The 15414-nt window shown below is 46.1% G+C and overlaps 1 protein-coding gene across 1 annotated transcript; it reads left to right on the top strand.

Moving 5' to 3' along the window:
• The first annotated feature begins 4235 nt into the window (after positions 1-4235).
• CISH (cytokine inducible SH2 containing protein) lies at positions 4236-14531 on the top strand. Its single transcript, XM_048857712.2, has 4 exons — positions 4236-4338; positions 4803-5109; positions 10481-10707; positions 11225-14531. The coding sequence occupies exons 2-4, from the start codon at positions 5063-5065 to the stop codon at positions 11725-11727; spliced, it is 777 nt and encodes a 258-aa protein (XP_048713669.2). The 5' UTR covers positions 4236-4338; positions 4803-5062; the 3' UTR covers positions 11728-14531.
• The last annotated feature ends 883 nt before the right edge of the window (positions 14532-15414 follow it).

Below are 15414 nucleotides of genomic sequence, written 5' to 3'. Positions count from 1 at the left end.
CCGGCCGGGTTCCCACGCCGGCAGCGGGCCGCCGGCCGGGTTCCCACGCCGGCAGCGGGCCGCCGGCCGGGTTCCCACGCCGGCAGCGGGCCGCTGGCCGAGTGGGGCTGGCGCCGGGACCCTGGCTGGCAGGGGGCCAGCGGATGGAACCCCAGGTCAGCAGCAGAGCCCCGAGACTGGCAGCCAGGAACCGGGCCCTGTGAGTGCCACTGAAAATCAGCTTGCGTACTGCCTTTGGCACGTGAGCCATAGGTTGCCGATCTCTGGTCTCGTCTATGTGCATCGCTGTCTCCCTTAGCTCCTCCCGTTCAGCCACTCAGTTCTCAAAAGCCAGTACTCAGTCTCTGAGGGCCATGAGTTGATCGCACCAAATATACACACATGCCACCTGCTCACAAGGCAGGAAATTGTACATGCTGCATTCAGTGCAATGAATTGGATAGCCCCCATCTGCTGTTGCATTTCTGCCTGCATTATTTTTACTGTTGTGGGGTTTTTTGTTCGTTCTTTGTTTTGGGGGGGATTATTGGCCTAAATTTAGAGTGTGTTTGTTAGGCGTGACTGGCTCTCACGCTCCCTTGCAAAACTCCGCTGTTTCCTGCTCCTGTTTGCTAGCTCCTCTGGTGGCTTAGGAGGTGGCTTGTTAAACCTGCAGTTAGCTCTGCCTCCTTGTGAAGGGATCCTACAGGGATTAGGGATCAAATGATAGCAGACTGGAGCAGTTGGGTTAGATTTAAGGCTGTTGTGAAAACCTGACCTATGAATTTCCTGTCCTTTGTGGGTATAACATTTTACATTTAGGGGTAAATGGTGCATGTGAAACATTTCTGGGCCTGATTCTCATTTACAGTAAGGCCACTTTACACCCCTCTGGCAGTGTGAAGCAACTTTAAAGTGGGCAACAATTATATTTAAACCCACTTTAAGGGCCATTTGCACAACTAGAGTCGTGTAAAGTGTCAGTGAAAAGAAGAGTCAGGCCCATTTATCCTTTCGTATATACAGGCATTTACCAGTAGATGGTGATAGTGTGTTGGTGGAATTTCCTAAGGGAGGTTGTCATCTTATTCACTTTTATATTTTTTACTTCCCATTATCATTATTGTAAACCCTCCCAAAGCTTTGATATACTTTGAAATTCTCTCTTAAACGAATTCTCTTCCATTTGGTCAGCAGTAAGTAATGCTGTGTCTTTTAAGTCCCAATTCAAAGTTCTTCTTCTCCATTGACCTGTATCTTTTGCAGACATTTACACCAGTGAGCGCAAAGAGGGTATAGAATCCTACCTAGTCGGAATGGCAGTGGGTTACACTGGCTTTGCACAGGGGTAGATGATTACTCAAGGTGAGGGACAATGGTGAATCAGGCTCTCTGTTTTGTTTATTACCTTTTTTGTGCATTGGTGCAAGCATCAGGGATGTCAGGAATGGGAATGAGAGGCAAGATTCTCAGCTGATGTATCATGATGTAGAGCTATTGAAGTCAATGGAACTTTGAGGATCTGCCTCACCATCTGTAAGTTAAATACAGACAGAAAAGGGAGTGTGTGTAGATCTGACTAAAATGTGGCTGTTCTCCTTCCATATTTCGGTGACAGGTTTTAGTAATAGATCTAGTACTTAGAAACAGGACATTCACTGGAACAGATTTACCCACCACCTCTCAGGGGATTACCAAACTGAGTTACATATATACACACACCAGTATACTTCTTTACTGCTGTGCACACCCACATACCACCACTCCCACAGCACCAAAGAACTGAGTTATCAAATTGAGTGCATTTGTTGATTCTTGGCATTGGCCACTCAGTACTTAGTTATGTACTCCTACTCCTCGGGGAGAGAGAGAGAAGTGTTTTTCAGAAAATGGCCACTAGATAGAGCCTGATTACAAACCTAAGAAATCTGTGAAGATGTCTCTTCCATGTCCTACTGGAGCTGCAGTGCTCCTGCCTAAAATATAATAAATCTATAATCTCAATGAGGAGAGATTAGAGGCTATGAGGAGAGATTAAACAGGCTAGGACTTTTCAGCTTGGAAAAGAGGAGACTAAGGGGGGATATGATAGAGGTATATAAAATCATGAACGGTGTGGAGAAAGTGAATAAGGAAAAGTTATTTACTTGTTCCCATAAGAACTAGGGGCCACCAAATGAAATTAATGGGTAGCAGGTTTAAAACAAATAAAAGGAAGTTCTTCTTCACTCAGCGCACAGTCAACCTGTGGAACTCCTTGCCTGAGGAGGTTGTGAAGGCTAGGACTAGAACAGGGTTTAAAAGAGAACTGGATAAATTCATGGAGGTTAAGTCCATTAATAGCTATTAGCCAGGATGGGTAAGGAATGGTGTTCCTAGCCTCTGTTTGTCAGAGGGTGGACATGGATGGTAGGAGAGAGATCACTTGATCATTACCTGTTACGTTCACTCCTTCTGGGGCACCACTGTCGGTAGACAGGATACTGGGCTGGATGGACCTTTGGTCTGACCCAGTATGGCCATTCTTATGCTCTTAACTCCTGTTCATAACTGAAGAGGAAGATGCACTGTGAATGTAAAGGTTAGTCATTGCCAGAGACTACTACCTGGAAAGTCAGGAAGATGCAAATGGAATTTTTTGGCAGCTTGTAGGGGACCTGCTCTGTTCTCTTCCCCCTTCCCTTTTCCTGAGGCTACATGGCTACGTTAAAAGTGTCTCTGAAGGTAGGGGGAATCACTGGTTTTATAAACCTTACCCGGAGGCTAGGATGGCCTTCAAAGACTAGGAAATTCCCAGGTTACGAGGGCACTTGGCCACCCTATACAGCCCAATGTCTAGTGTTCAGCTGTCTTTCTGACTATAAGAGACTCTTCACTGGCACTCTTGTAGACAGTCACAGTGGAGGTTCCAAGGATTCAATTTCTCTAGAGCAGAGGTCCCCAAACTATGGGGCACACTCTCCTAGCGGGGCATGGAGGAACATTTTTGGGGGGGAGGTGTGGCTGGGGCCAGGCCAGCCCTTACAGGGGGGTGGGAAGGGAGCACCACCCAACTCTGGTCCTGGCCCTGGCCTCAGCCCATGTCTGAGGCTATACCCCCCTCTTCCACCCTCAGCTGTGGCCCCAGCCTTGGCCCCCTTACTCCTGTCTGCATCCCCCACCCCTCAACCAGAGCGGCCGGGAGGGGCACGGACAGGAGTAAAGGGGAGTGTGAGGTAAAGAGTTTGACCACTGCTCTAGAGCTCGACCTGCTTACTGTCTTATCCCTTAAGGTGGTCCCCACAGGTCAGTGGCTGAGATGCATTGGCCTGGGTGGTATTGAATTTATTCATTTATCCATTAATAAATCTAAGTGGAAAACAGAAAAAGGTTTCTAACCATCAGAGGAGTGAGGGTCTGGAACAGCATCCCAGTAGGAGGAATGGGGGCAAACAAACTAACTAGTTTGAAGAGGGAACATGATAAATTTATTAATAGGATTATAGGATGGGCTTGCCTGCAATAGCAGGAACTGGACTCAGTGACCCAGGAAGTTCCTTTCAGTCTTACCTTCTATATTCCTTAGAAGGCGTTTGCTCAGCTGTTGCCCCTGCTGTCCTTGTGTTGTGAATTAAAGAGGAATTATCTCTGGGGCTGTCAACTCAGCACCTTTCACCTTCACCAAATCCACTTGGAAAACATGAATCTGTGTTGAAATCTCAGCCTGTCTGGCCAGACACTGCCAGGTTGGTGAGGAAAGGGAAAGATTGTTTGTTTTTATGAGAAAGCGGGGGTATTGGCAAGGTTGATGCTTCAAGTTAAAACTAGAGGAGGGGAAATTTCTTGATCACAGCCTTGTGGTACATATCAGCCTAACAAGGAGGTTACTTGCTGATATTTGCAGCAGGGGGTGCATTACAGCAACTCTCTGTTTTTACATAGCCATCTGGGAATGGTCAGCGAGGTTTCTAATCTCGCTTTTTCCTAGTCATATGCACTCCAGAGAATAAAGGGCCCCTGGTGATTGTAACTGCTGCCTGCATTTCCCTCCCTCTTTTCTACTGTGTGCGTGCGTTTCTCTGTGACTGTGGGGCTGGGCTCATTGCAGCTTCCAGCGTCAGCCCAGCCTCATTCGCCTCTGATTGGCAGAACTCTGAGGTCCAGCCCAGCCTCGGTTTGCTCTGATTGGCAGAGCTCTATGGTCCAGCCCTGCTTTCCTGGAAAGTTCTTGGAAATCTATCAAAGGTATTTCTTTGAACACATAGAGGGACAGCAGCCAAATGCTTTATAAAACAGAAAACAATTTACAACTTTTCAGCTGGGTCCCTGGAAGGAGATGACCAATCTGACCTGATCCTGCCTTTTTCCTTGGGGATTTTGGTATATTTTGGAGGCTCTTCCCTTCCCTCTTCCCCCCCCCCCCCCCCCCCAATTCTCTGGAGTGCAGTGCTGACATAAAGATGTCCATTATGGACACGTCTATTTATACTTTTTGTTTTTTAATGTCAGAACAGTGATGTGAATACAATACAATTCCAGGAATCCGTCACTTCCTGGAACAGATTAAAAGGGGCAAACAAAAGATTACTTAGTTGTGTTTTTTTCCAGAGCTTCATTACTCCTGGAGCCAGCGTTCAAGTAGGTTGCAGCTCTCCCAGTTCTACATTCAGGGAGATTATTTATTGATATTTATTGTTATTTCGGAGGAGCTTTATCCTGACTTGAAAGGTCGTTCTGAAGGAGATTTCATTCCTTCTTTTAAAATCGTTTTTCCTTTTCTCTGGTCATTTTAATTTGTTTTTCTTTTTAATCAGAGCAAGAATATATTTTCTTATCTTCAACAGTACCAAGACTGCGCATATTTTCCTAGCTAAAGTTGCTGAAAAATCAGTAAAGTCTTTCTCTGGGCAGCCTGATTTGCTTTCTGCTTGGCTTCTCCCGGTGTGTGAACTCCAGAGTGCCGTGGGAGAGGTTTGTTGGGAGCAGTCCAGTCTTTTCTTCCTGTGAATTCCTAACTAAAGACTTGTCCTAGCCCCTCTGGGGAACAAAGAAGAAGAAGGCAAGAAAAGGGGGAAGACCCTTTCCCCATCCTATTGAAGACTTAATGCGTTTTTCCTGGTCCTGGAGTGACATGATCCTCTGTGTTCAGGGGTAAGATTCCTCGCAGCCTTCATTTTAAACGTTTGATTTGAGAATTGTCAATAACAGACTCTGGGGCAGATCCTCAGCTGGTATAAACTGGCGTAGGTCTATTCAAGTTAATGGGGCTATGCTGATTTGCACCAGCTGAGTATCTGGCCCTCAGTACATGTGGGTGTCTTGTATTTCTGGTTTTTTATATCTTTTGTCCAAGAAGGGCATGAACGGACACCCTGATATCCATGCTCTCTCTATAGCTGAGAAATCACATGGCACTCAAGGTCCTTACAGGGTAAACATTAGCTAGGGGAAAAATCTGACTATGCTATACAATGTATCATATGTAAAACTACAGAGGGCAGAAGCACAGAATAATAGGAGCTATCCGATTTCTCCATAGAAACGAACTATTTACTACCTTAAAAGCTTTTCAGGATTTTTTTTTAAACTGTCCTTGTCTAATTCTAAATGAATATATAGAATGAATGCATATTTCTTCTTGGATAGCTTTTCTATAAAAGATTGTGTGTGTGTACACATACATGTGTATACATACAGTGCATTATAAAAATTTAAGATGGGGAAAAGCCCTAGTGCCCCAGATAGCCAATAAGGTGCAAATAAATTCTTGTGCATGCCTAATTTTATCATGTAAGTACCCCTGGCTGGCGCATGCATATTGGCATTTGCATGCTCACATGGCCAGTTAGGCATTAAATGGGTCATCTACATATGTACGTACCTGATCTGCATGAATATATCAGGCATTTGTGCACTTGGAAATATTTGCAAGCTCCTACCTTCATTAATGTCTGGCCATTATGTCATTTTAACCATCCTGTCTGCCACTAGAAGATTTTCCTCACAGTGTTATACTTCTGCTCTGTCTACTTTTAAGTGACTCAAGTGTGGGGATTTCCACCACTTCCCCAAAGAGCCTCCAATGTCTCTCATAGAGCTCACTATTACAAATATTTTCCTGCTGCTCAACCTATGTCTTCCTTTGCTTGATTTCTCCCATGTTTTCAGCCCACATGACAGTGCTCATAGTCAAGCTGCTTGAAATTAATTTTTCAGGTTAAGCTTTGCAGGACACTATCATATACTTTACTGAAGTGCAAATATATCATCTTCAGCATATCTATCATCCATTAATAACCTGTATTTCATTCAAATGGGGGAGGTTTGTCCACTGTTTGTCTTTATAAAGCTGCTTGTTTATTTCTCCAAGTTCCATTGTCCTCTAAAATTGTATGCATTTTGGACCCAATCCTGCCCTTCTTACTCAGGCAAAAGTCCTGTGGGAGTTGATGGGAGTTTGCCAATATAAGGAGTGTAGGACTGGACCCTTCTTCCTGTACTGTTTCACTATGTGTGTTATGAAGTTTGACTTATCACCGAGGGAATGGCAAAGATCACTCTAATTGGTACCGTTTGTGTCTGCGCTCTTGTATCTTCTCCGTTCTCCAGGGCTTTTCTCGAGGTGTCAGAAAAAGTTTGTTTGCTGCTATTTTTAGGACAAAAAGATGCATATCAACTGGACCTGCTGATTTTTATAAATACAGTTTCTTCCACATATTTCTTTATCTGGTTCATAATAGCGGCTGTAGTCACAGTGTATCCTGTTCATTTCTGATCCTTGACCTCTTTTCTTTTTGTCTTGTTTAGTAGCTCAGCCACCTTTGATTCATCATTTATTAGACTCCATTAATGGGTCCACGTTCCTGCCACACATGGATTTTGAAACTTTCTTTCACTGCACTGTGGTCACTAGAGGTTGTCACCCCAGGCTTTTTATATGTATGGGAGGGGACAGGGGAGCACAATCCATGCAGCATCCCCTGTGGCCTTTCCCTGGATATTGTGGAAGAACCCCCTCTGGAAATGCATGGGGGTTTGGGCTCCACGGGTTTTAGGTGGCAGGATAGTCAGGGAGCATATGGGAGCCAGAGGATGAGCACTGTAGGTGAACTCATCTTTCTCCGATCCACACTGGCCCCACTTCACAAGAGCCCTTGTGACTACAGAGAGGGGACTGTACACAGGGGTGCTGGAACAATTTTTATAGTAGGGGTGCTGAGAGCTATTGAACCAAACTGTAAACCCTGTATATAATGGAAACCACTTCAAGCCAGAGGGTACGCCAGCACCTCCCGCACTCCTAGTTCCAGCACCTGTGATTGTACATAGAGTTTAAAGATTTGAGCCCTTTCTACATCTCTGAAGTGAAAAGTGAATGGATTCACAGCTTCCTTTAGTGAAAGGGCCTCCCCAGGGTGGCTTCAAGATGGGTCCTGGAGGTTCAGAGACAGCATTCCACGAGACAAATGGAAGATACAGAAGCAGCATAGTGAAAGCAGGAGCAGAACTTTCAAATAAATGATCAGTTAAGGTTCCTAGTGATTGTCTAAAGATTCCATTCAAAACCGCTTCCTGATCTCTCCATCTCCCTCAGACAAATCTTAATCCCTTTCCCAAATCGGGTGTCTAAAAAGCAAAATGGTTCTCATGCTAGCAACAAGAAAACATTTCTTTAAACACAAGACTTTGCCTGTGGGCATAGCAGAAACATTTCCAAGAAGAAGCAAGCTCAATTTTGGAATCCAAGCTGCAGTGTTATTGTTCTCGAGCTGGGAATGGGGCCTATGCACTATGGGACTCCTCCTCCCTTACTTTTCACCTTGTGCAGTCATTTATACCTGTGCAACACAAACTGCTGGTGTTGAAAGCTACCAAATTTGAATCCTCCACTGAGAGTAAGCATTTGACACCCACTTTGCACAGTGATTACACAAGGTGCAAGGCAGTGGAGGATCAGGCCTGTACTCTTTCTTTTTGAAAGAGTACAGGCAGTGCCCAAAAGCTACTGAATAATACCCAGGTGAGACTCTCCTTGGAGAAAGTGCCTGGGCTTCCTTCATGACAGTGCTACCATGGAAGGGAATCTTAGCCAGAGCCATTGCCTGCAAGACAAGAGCCACAGAGAAACGCTTTGTACACTAGTTATGAGAATACTGGTGAAGACTAGGGGCTAGAACAAAGATTTAGCAGGTGAGGTCTTCTAGGATAGAAATTAATAGGCAGGATTCAAAGTCCATGCATGTCATATCTTGCTTTTTCTAAAGTAGGGATTGGCTGAAGAAGACCAGGGATGTATTTGGCTGATGTTTTAACTCACAACAGTCTCTTCTGAAAGTCTGTGGAGCATTTGATTTTGTGGGATAGGTGTGTCCTCCTTGACTGCCCTTCATTGTTTGAGAATACTGTGTGTCCCTCACTTTAGAGCCAGATTTACCTATGGCCCCATAAAAACTCTCTACCTAGCTACATTTGAAATGCAGAACCATGGAACTCTGACTGCAGCTTGCTCTCTCTCTTAAAGGAAAAGCTCCCCTTCAATCCCCTCCATGCTATTGTTCTTCATATGTCTCTCCTTTTGGGTCTTTGTCCCACAATTGGGATACAGCAGGGTGAGAGGGCTGGAGAGAGGAGTGGGCCAAGTCAAGGTAGGGTGGGGAAGATCAGTCTGTAACCTTATCCCCTGCCTCGTCCACATTTGTGTGCCCATTAAATGTCACTGTCTATACAAAGCACAAAGTTGATAAGATTGGAGGAGAAACGCCAGGGACATCCGTCCTCTCTCGCCCTCTTTTTCCTATGATGTGAGAGAATGCTGCAGCTGCCTTTTTAATCTCCATTAGCTTCAGATAGTCCCTAGGTCTCAAGTTGGGGATTGTATTGCATTTCCCTGGGAACACATTTACCTTATATTTTTTTACCCTAGAGAGGTCACCTTGGTGCCAGGTGCAGTAGAGATAAACATTTGAGATATGCTGTGGCACAGGGTTGAGTGAGGGTGAAGAGTGCCAGAAGATGGAAGGCCCAAGCCAGGCCCAATCAGACCCTCCTATCAGCTGCTCTCTTTTTGTTCTCTTTCCTTTAATTTTGCATTTCATTCTTGCCAGCTCTGTAGGATTTTCACATGCAGGAGCAATGCATGTGGGGTGCTGCTCACCTAGAGCACCGAGACACGTGCTGCTTATTTTCAGACTCCTGCAGGACACGCAGCTTTGTACATTCCCTTGGCAGTGAAAACTCTGGGCTGATTCCTCAGACTTAGAAGTCTGACTGGGAATGAGAGCTCCCTCGTCACACTCAATCATCCTGTACTCTCACCACAGGTCACACCTTCTTTTAGCATTCCCCATGGTACAGAGAAGGACTGACCACAGGGCAATGGGACACATTACAGCTAGTTGCTAGAAGGCTACAATACTGCTCCCTTTGAAGATTTATAACCACACTGAACAATGCTCACCATGGCACTACATTGTTGGAACCCTTCTACCATGATAAATATGCCAGGGGTTGGGTGGTTACACTTTACACTAAGTTTCCTTCATGCCATTTGATGCCAGGGACTGGCTAGTTATTCCTCTGTGATGGCATTTCAAGATCAGCACACGCTTAGCTTCTAACAGGCATAACAAGATCAGGCCAACCTGCAGTGACAGGAGGATAACGTGAAGGAGCTGATTCTTCTCTCAGATACACTGTCATAAATCTGTAGTAACTCCAGTGAAGTTTACACCAGTGAAACAGAATCAGGCCCACTGCATGTCATCAGGAACCCTATCTGTATCTCCTCCCCACAGCCTTATTAAAAATGCAGTATCCTATATATTAGAGCAGTATCTCTCAACCGTTCCAGACTACTGAACCCCTTTCAGGAGTCTGATTTGTCTTGCGTACCCCGAAGTTTCACCTCATTTAAAAACTACTTGCTTACAAAATCAGACATAAAAATGCCAAAGTATCACAGCACACTATTACGGAAAAATTGCTGACTTTCTCATTTTTACCATATAATTATGAAATAAATCAATTGGAATATAAATATTGCACTTACATTTCAGTGTACAGTATATAGAGCAGTATAGACAAGCCGTTGTCTGTATGAAATTTTAGTTTGTACTGACTTCGCTAGTGCTTTTTATGTAGCCTGGTGTAAAACTAGGCAAATATCTAGATGAGTTGATGTACCCCCTGGAAGACTCTGCATACCCCTCAGAGGTATGCGTACCCCTGGTTGAGAACCACTGGATTAGAGGAATGTCAGGCTCTTGGTGTGGAGTTTCAAGGTAGTGTTTGAACTAGTGTTCCTCCCAAGGTGGAAAAAGCCACCCATCCCTCCCTGCATCGAGGGGCTCATCTTTAGCTCTGTGATGTTTGTTTTTTCCCTTTTCTACTTCTGTTGGATACATAAGCATAGTGAGGATCTGTTTACAGAACACGTGCTGTAGCACGCATAGCAGAATCTGAGCTGATAATGCAGCCCTAGGCAAGGCAAGCTAAAAATCATACAATGTGTCCTTTGTTTCAGACCCCATCCTTTGCTAGCAGAGGAGAAGATCAGGAGACAGTCGCTCAGAGGCATTGCAGTGGATTTGTCAGAGCAGATCATGCAACCTCGCTCCGTTACGGTCTTCCAAGGAGAATCTGCTCCTGCCTTCATGGCACCTGCTCCTGAGAATAACCTGCCTCAGATGCGAGATCCTGAAGAAGACCTGCTATGCATTGCAAAAACCTTCTCCTACCTGCGAGAATCCGGTAAGTTTCTACCAACCAGCATGAGGTTACTGGGTGAGGAGGCCACAGGGTATGGGGAAGAACTCTCTGTGAGCTACCTCCAAGAAGAAACTCCTTTCCTAAGAGGGTTGCTGGGCACTAAGGTTGGTCTGCTGTATGTGTCTTGCCCCAGAAACTGTTACAGCGGAAACTTATCGGAGCAATGAGTGGTCCCGGTCTCAGCCACCACACAGCCAGTGTTTATATCACAAAGTAGCCCACCACTAGCATACATGGGAGCTTTGCCTTTAATTTTTCCATTGACAGAAAGAGGAACTGGCTCCTCTGTCTCTGTAAGCCCCAAACACTGCAGCATGGCCTCCCCTCCTCCAGCCTGAGCACACTGATGAAAAACATAAGCTGGAAACCCTGCAGAGCTTGACTATGCCATCTCTACTGTATTTCCCATAAAGCCTGCTCCTGCCTCCCTGTTATGAGCAGCCTGTGTTTTCAGTCTAGTGACCTTTCTTTCTTTCTTTCTTTCTTTCTTTCTTTCCAGGCTGGTATTGGGGATCTATCACAGCCAGCGAGGCCAAGCAGCATCTTCAGAAGATGCCTGAGGGTACCTTCCTGGTACGGGACAGCACCCACCCCAGCTACCTGTTCACGCTCTCTGTCAAGACCAACCGGGGTCCCACCAACGTGCGCATTGAATATGCCGACAGCAAGTTCCGGCTCGACTCGAACTGCCTGTCCAAACCCCGCATCCTGGCCTTCCCAGATGTGGTCAGCCTTATCCAGCACTATGTCATGTCCTGCACAGTGGAGAATAAGAATGAGGCCCCCTATCCACCGCCCTCGCCCCTGTCCCCCGTGCAAAAGGAGATGGTGGCTGCGGCAGTGCACTTGAAGCTGATACGGCCGCTCAGCCGCAAGGACAGTGTCCCCAGCCTACAGCACCTGTGCCGGCTACAGATCAACAAGTCAACAGTGGAGGTGGACCAGCTGCCACTGCCCAGGAGGATGGGGTACTATTTGAAGCAATATCCCTTCCAGCTCTGAGGTGCAGCTGATGGGCCTCTGACCAACAGACTAGAATCTTGATGTCTTTTTATCTTGCTGAAGCATGGCATCAAGGGGGTACAGTAAAGACATGGTCATCAGCAGTGACTGCATCCACTTTTTCTCTCCCCTCCCCCAATTCCATGCCTACAAGGGAGGGGCCTGGTTGTACCAGTGAACTGTGGGACACAATCCGACCTCCGAGCCTCAGAGGCTTGAAGGAAGTGCTCTTGATACGTGCACACTACTTGAATTTCAGAGCTGCCGTGACATTAGGAGTATTACCATTGTTCTTATCACTATTTATTTCCTTGTTAGCCTCTCTCCTGATACTTTAAGGCACCTTTTAGTCCATTGTTTTTGTTTCTTTTCCTTTCAAGGAATTAGGGATGGACCTGGGCTGGAATAAAGGATCCCAACCCAGACCAAACCCAAAACTCCAGGGCAGTTTGGATCTGGATTTGAGTGTCACCTCTTTGACCCTGTCTTTGTAGTAAGCCACTTTATATTCCACATCCAAACACCCTTGGAAGCATGGGGGAAACTGAGATTCAGATGAAAGTCTGGATCCAAACTGTGGCACCTGGGCCCTATCTCTGAAACATATGGTCTATTTCCTTTCTTCACAAACTGGAAATGCTGTGACCTCAGAGTGTATGTATGGCAGGCATCATTATATTTCACTGGGATATCACCACGGTTGGAAGATGGCCCAAGGTTGGAAGAATTTTTGGACAAAAACACCTCTCCCCTGCAAGTTCACAGGTTCTGGATATTGAGTTTGGGACAAGGAGGCCCCACTCTGTTCCCCTCCCCACCCCCATCCTATTTCCTATTTCAAAAGGAAGTTCCAAGTAACACTTTTAAATCAAGTCCTTGGCAACCCAAGTCCCCAGCTGATTATCTTCAGGCATTGGGGGTTGTGAGCATCTATCCCGCATGACTTGTGTTTTCTTCCCATCAGTGTCAATCTCTTGGCACTGCCCTTGCCTTGGTGAAGCAGGGAGAAGGGTGGTGGCATCCTGGCCCTGCTCAAAGCTGGCTCTGCTGAGCTGCACTGATGACACATGGTTTGAAGTTATTTATTTATTTATTCTTTCAGTGGCACAGGGGAAAAAAAAACCTGTCCCTGCTCCATCATCACCATGCTGCCAAATAACCAGCCCCTCTTCCCTATTCAGCACTAAATAACTAGCCAACCACCACCAGGCAGCTTCCATCAGAGCTGTGTATGATTTTTTTACCCCCTGTTTAATTTGCTGGTAGAACCTTCTCACTTGAAAGAGACTTAATTTAACTGATGCCAGTATTGCTTTTGCATCCCATAATAGAAACAGCAATTGAGCTTCCTCCCTTTGCCAGTATCCACACCCTACAGCCCTGCCTTCGCCCTCCCCCAGACCTCTATCTGTGGAATCTTTGATCAATGTCTTGTGACCCTTGCATTCTAAAATGAAGCTATTACCCCCAGCCCTCTGCCTCCGCCCCCATGCAGCAAATCGGTCACAAAGGGCCATATCATCCCCCGCAGAAGGAGGGGGCACAGAGTGAGTGGATTCTGCACAGAAATGAGCATGGAAGGGGGAAGACTGCCTCCTCGGAACCATCGTTATCTCCCACCACTTGCCCAACCTCATGGAGACCAGTCCACAAAGCTGTGGGGGTGGGGTGTGTGTTTGAGGAAGATGCAGCTGGGAAAGGGACACATGGGTCTAGGGGGGCTGCTCCTCTCCACAGCATCTTCCCTCACCTCTGAACCCTTAGGACTTTAGCAGGCAGTAGACCCTGGCCTACAGAGGGCCCAGGGCTGGGTGTATTTGGGGAGAGAAATCCCAGCTTGTTCACAGAGCTGGAAGGGGAGGAAGAGATAGGACAACACCCCAGAGGATAATAGTCTGAAGGAAACCAGTGGAGTTTCCTCTCCACTAGATAGGAGCATCCTGCCTAAGGGGCAACACGGCCCAGTGCATTTAGTCAACGCTCATTTCTTGTCACATTTTACACACTGGTAGTATTGCTGGCTTTGTTTTCCATACTTTGATGATTGACAGCATGCATGTGTGAGGTCAGGTTTCTCTGTTACTGCACCTCTGCCCCCATGCAGAGGCTTTGGAAAGTCAATCAAATGAGAATAGAAAATTAAAAAACAAATAGAAAATACATTTAAAAAAAACCCATAAGACCACTGAACAAGGCTTCCTTTTAGACAAGCTCATCTGTCCGTTGGGTGGAGGTGGGGGTGGGGGGGCTGGAGATTGGGAAACTCCAGCTATGGAACTCACAATAATGATCTTGGGAAACCCGTATGACTTGCCAAGCTGAGCTGCATATGTGGCAGCTCTCTGGGAGAGACCCAGTCACTACAGTAATGTGCATAGGGAGCGGGTAGGTGGTTCTGCTTTCTGAACCATCCACTGGTGACTCCCGTTCAGCTGTGTCCCAACAGCTGACCTTTTTCCTTTGTGGGGCTGGTGCAGGAATCGAGCCTGCAGGTTTCGGAGCTCTTGCCCAAAGAGCTCCTGGGTAGGCAGAGTGGGTGGGAGAAGAGGGTAACAATGTGGCATGCTTGGTCCATCTGAAAGTGAGTGGATGCACAGGGACAACTGGAGGCTGTAAGCTTTTATGGGCAAGGGTGCTCTCTGTGATATTTGTACAGCACCTAGCACATGGGGCCTCTGAGTTCTATTGTAATATAAATAATAATATACATAGACTCCAAAAAGTCACTTTCTTCTAGCCTTGAAACAGTTTTTTTTAAATCATTTGACCTGGATTTTAAATAAAAGTCTGATATTTTAAAGCCATTCAATCTAAAACTCTGTGGTCATATCCAAGTAGGATCATCAAACAGTGACTCTTCATTTAATCTTTTCAAAAACCGAGTCTGAGAACACGGAACAAGCTCTTAGCCAGCCTCCCTGTCCTGCCAAATACACACAAACCCAAGTTTTTATTTTGTAGTTATCAGGAGAGTTCAGAGTTTTAGAAAATTCTGATCTGAACATCACAAGGTGAATAGGAATCTGATTGCCACTCCATACACAATAGTTACGGGCAGCAAAATCACAGGTCTCCAGTTGCCAGGGATGGAAGGAACACTCTCAAATAGTTTATGAAAGCGTCTGACCCATCTTAATATTGCTAGTACCTGGGAGAGAAAACCCTCCAGAGTCTAAAATCTGGGTGTGAGTAGGTGCAATGCAACTAGAAGTCTTTTGAAGTGCACCTTTTTACACCAGTTTTGAATTTGGCCCTACTGTAGGCTATACACCTCTAGCACTCCCTTGGGGAGATGGTAGGCTCCTCTTCTGTACTGGAGTCTTGGGCATAGCCCTCTGGCCATGCTGTTCAGGGTCTCTGCTCCCTTGCATGGAGACCTAAAGTAATCCAAACAAAAAGTCGTCATGCTTTCACAGCCCACAGAGAAGCTCTTAGGGAAGCCAAAGAGAAAAGAAAAAGTACCAGCTCTTCTTCTTTCTGAGAGGGCCTGGGTAGCCAATACTCTCAAGGCATTTCCCTGGTCAGCAACCCATGATTCCAGTGGCAGGGGGAGCTCTGACTTGCAGTCCTGCTCCAGAGAGCTACCCTGCACCAAGCAGGGATCCTTCCTTTTAGGGTATGTCTACATTGCAGCTGTGTGGTGTCGTTCCCAGCATGGGTAAACAGACTCATGCTAGCTCACTAAAA

The sequence above is a fragment of the Caretta caretta genome, chromosome 7, assembly GCF_965140235.1.
Source record: "Caretta caretta isolate rCarCar2 chromosome 7, rCarCar1.hap1, whole genome shotgun sequence".
Classification (NCBI taxonomy): Eukaryota; Metazoa; Chordata; order Testudines; family Cheloniidae; genus Caretta; species Caretta caretta.
Note: the sequence above shows the minus strand (reverse complement) of the source record. Positions and strands in the feature narration are given on the sequence as shown.

What these genes read in the sequence shown, in the direction of transcription:
- CISH (XM_048857712.2), top strand. Translation starts at nt 5,063, where the DNA reads ATGCGTTTTTCCTGGTCCTGGAGTGACATGATCCTCTGTGTTCAGGG. An exon ending in ATGATCCTCTGTGTTCAGGG is followed by an intron (nt 5,110 to 10,480) that starts GTAAGATTCCTC and finishes CCTTTGTTTCAG; the next exon opens with ACCCCATCCTTTGCTAGCAG. An exon ending in CTCCTACCTGCGAGAATCCG is followed by an intron (nt 10,708 to 11,224) that starts GTAAGTTTCTAC and finishes CTTTCTTTCCAG; the next exon opens with GCTGGTATTGGGGATCTATC.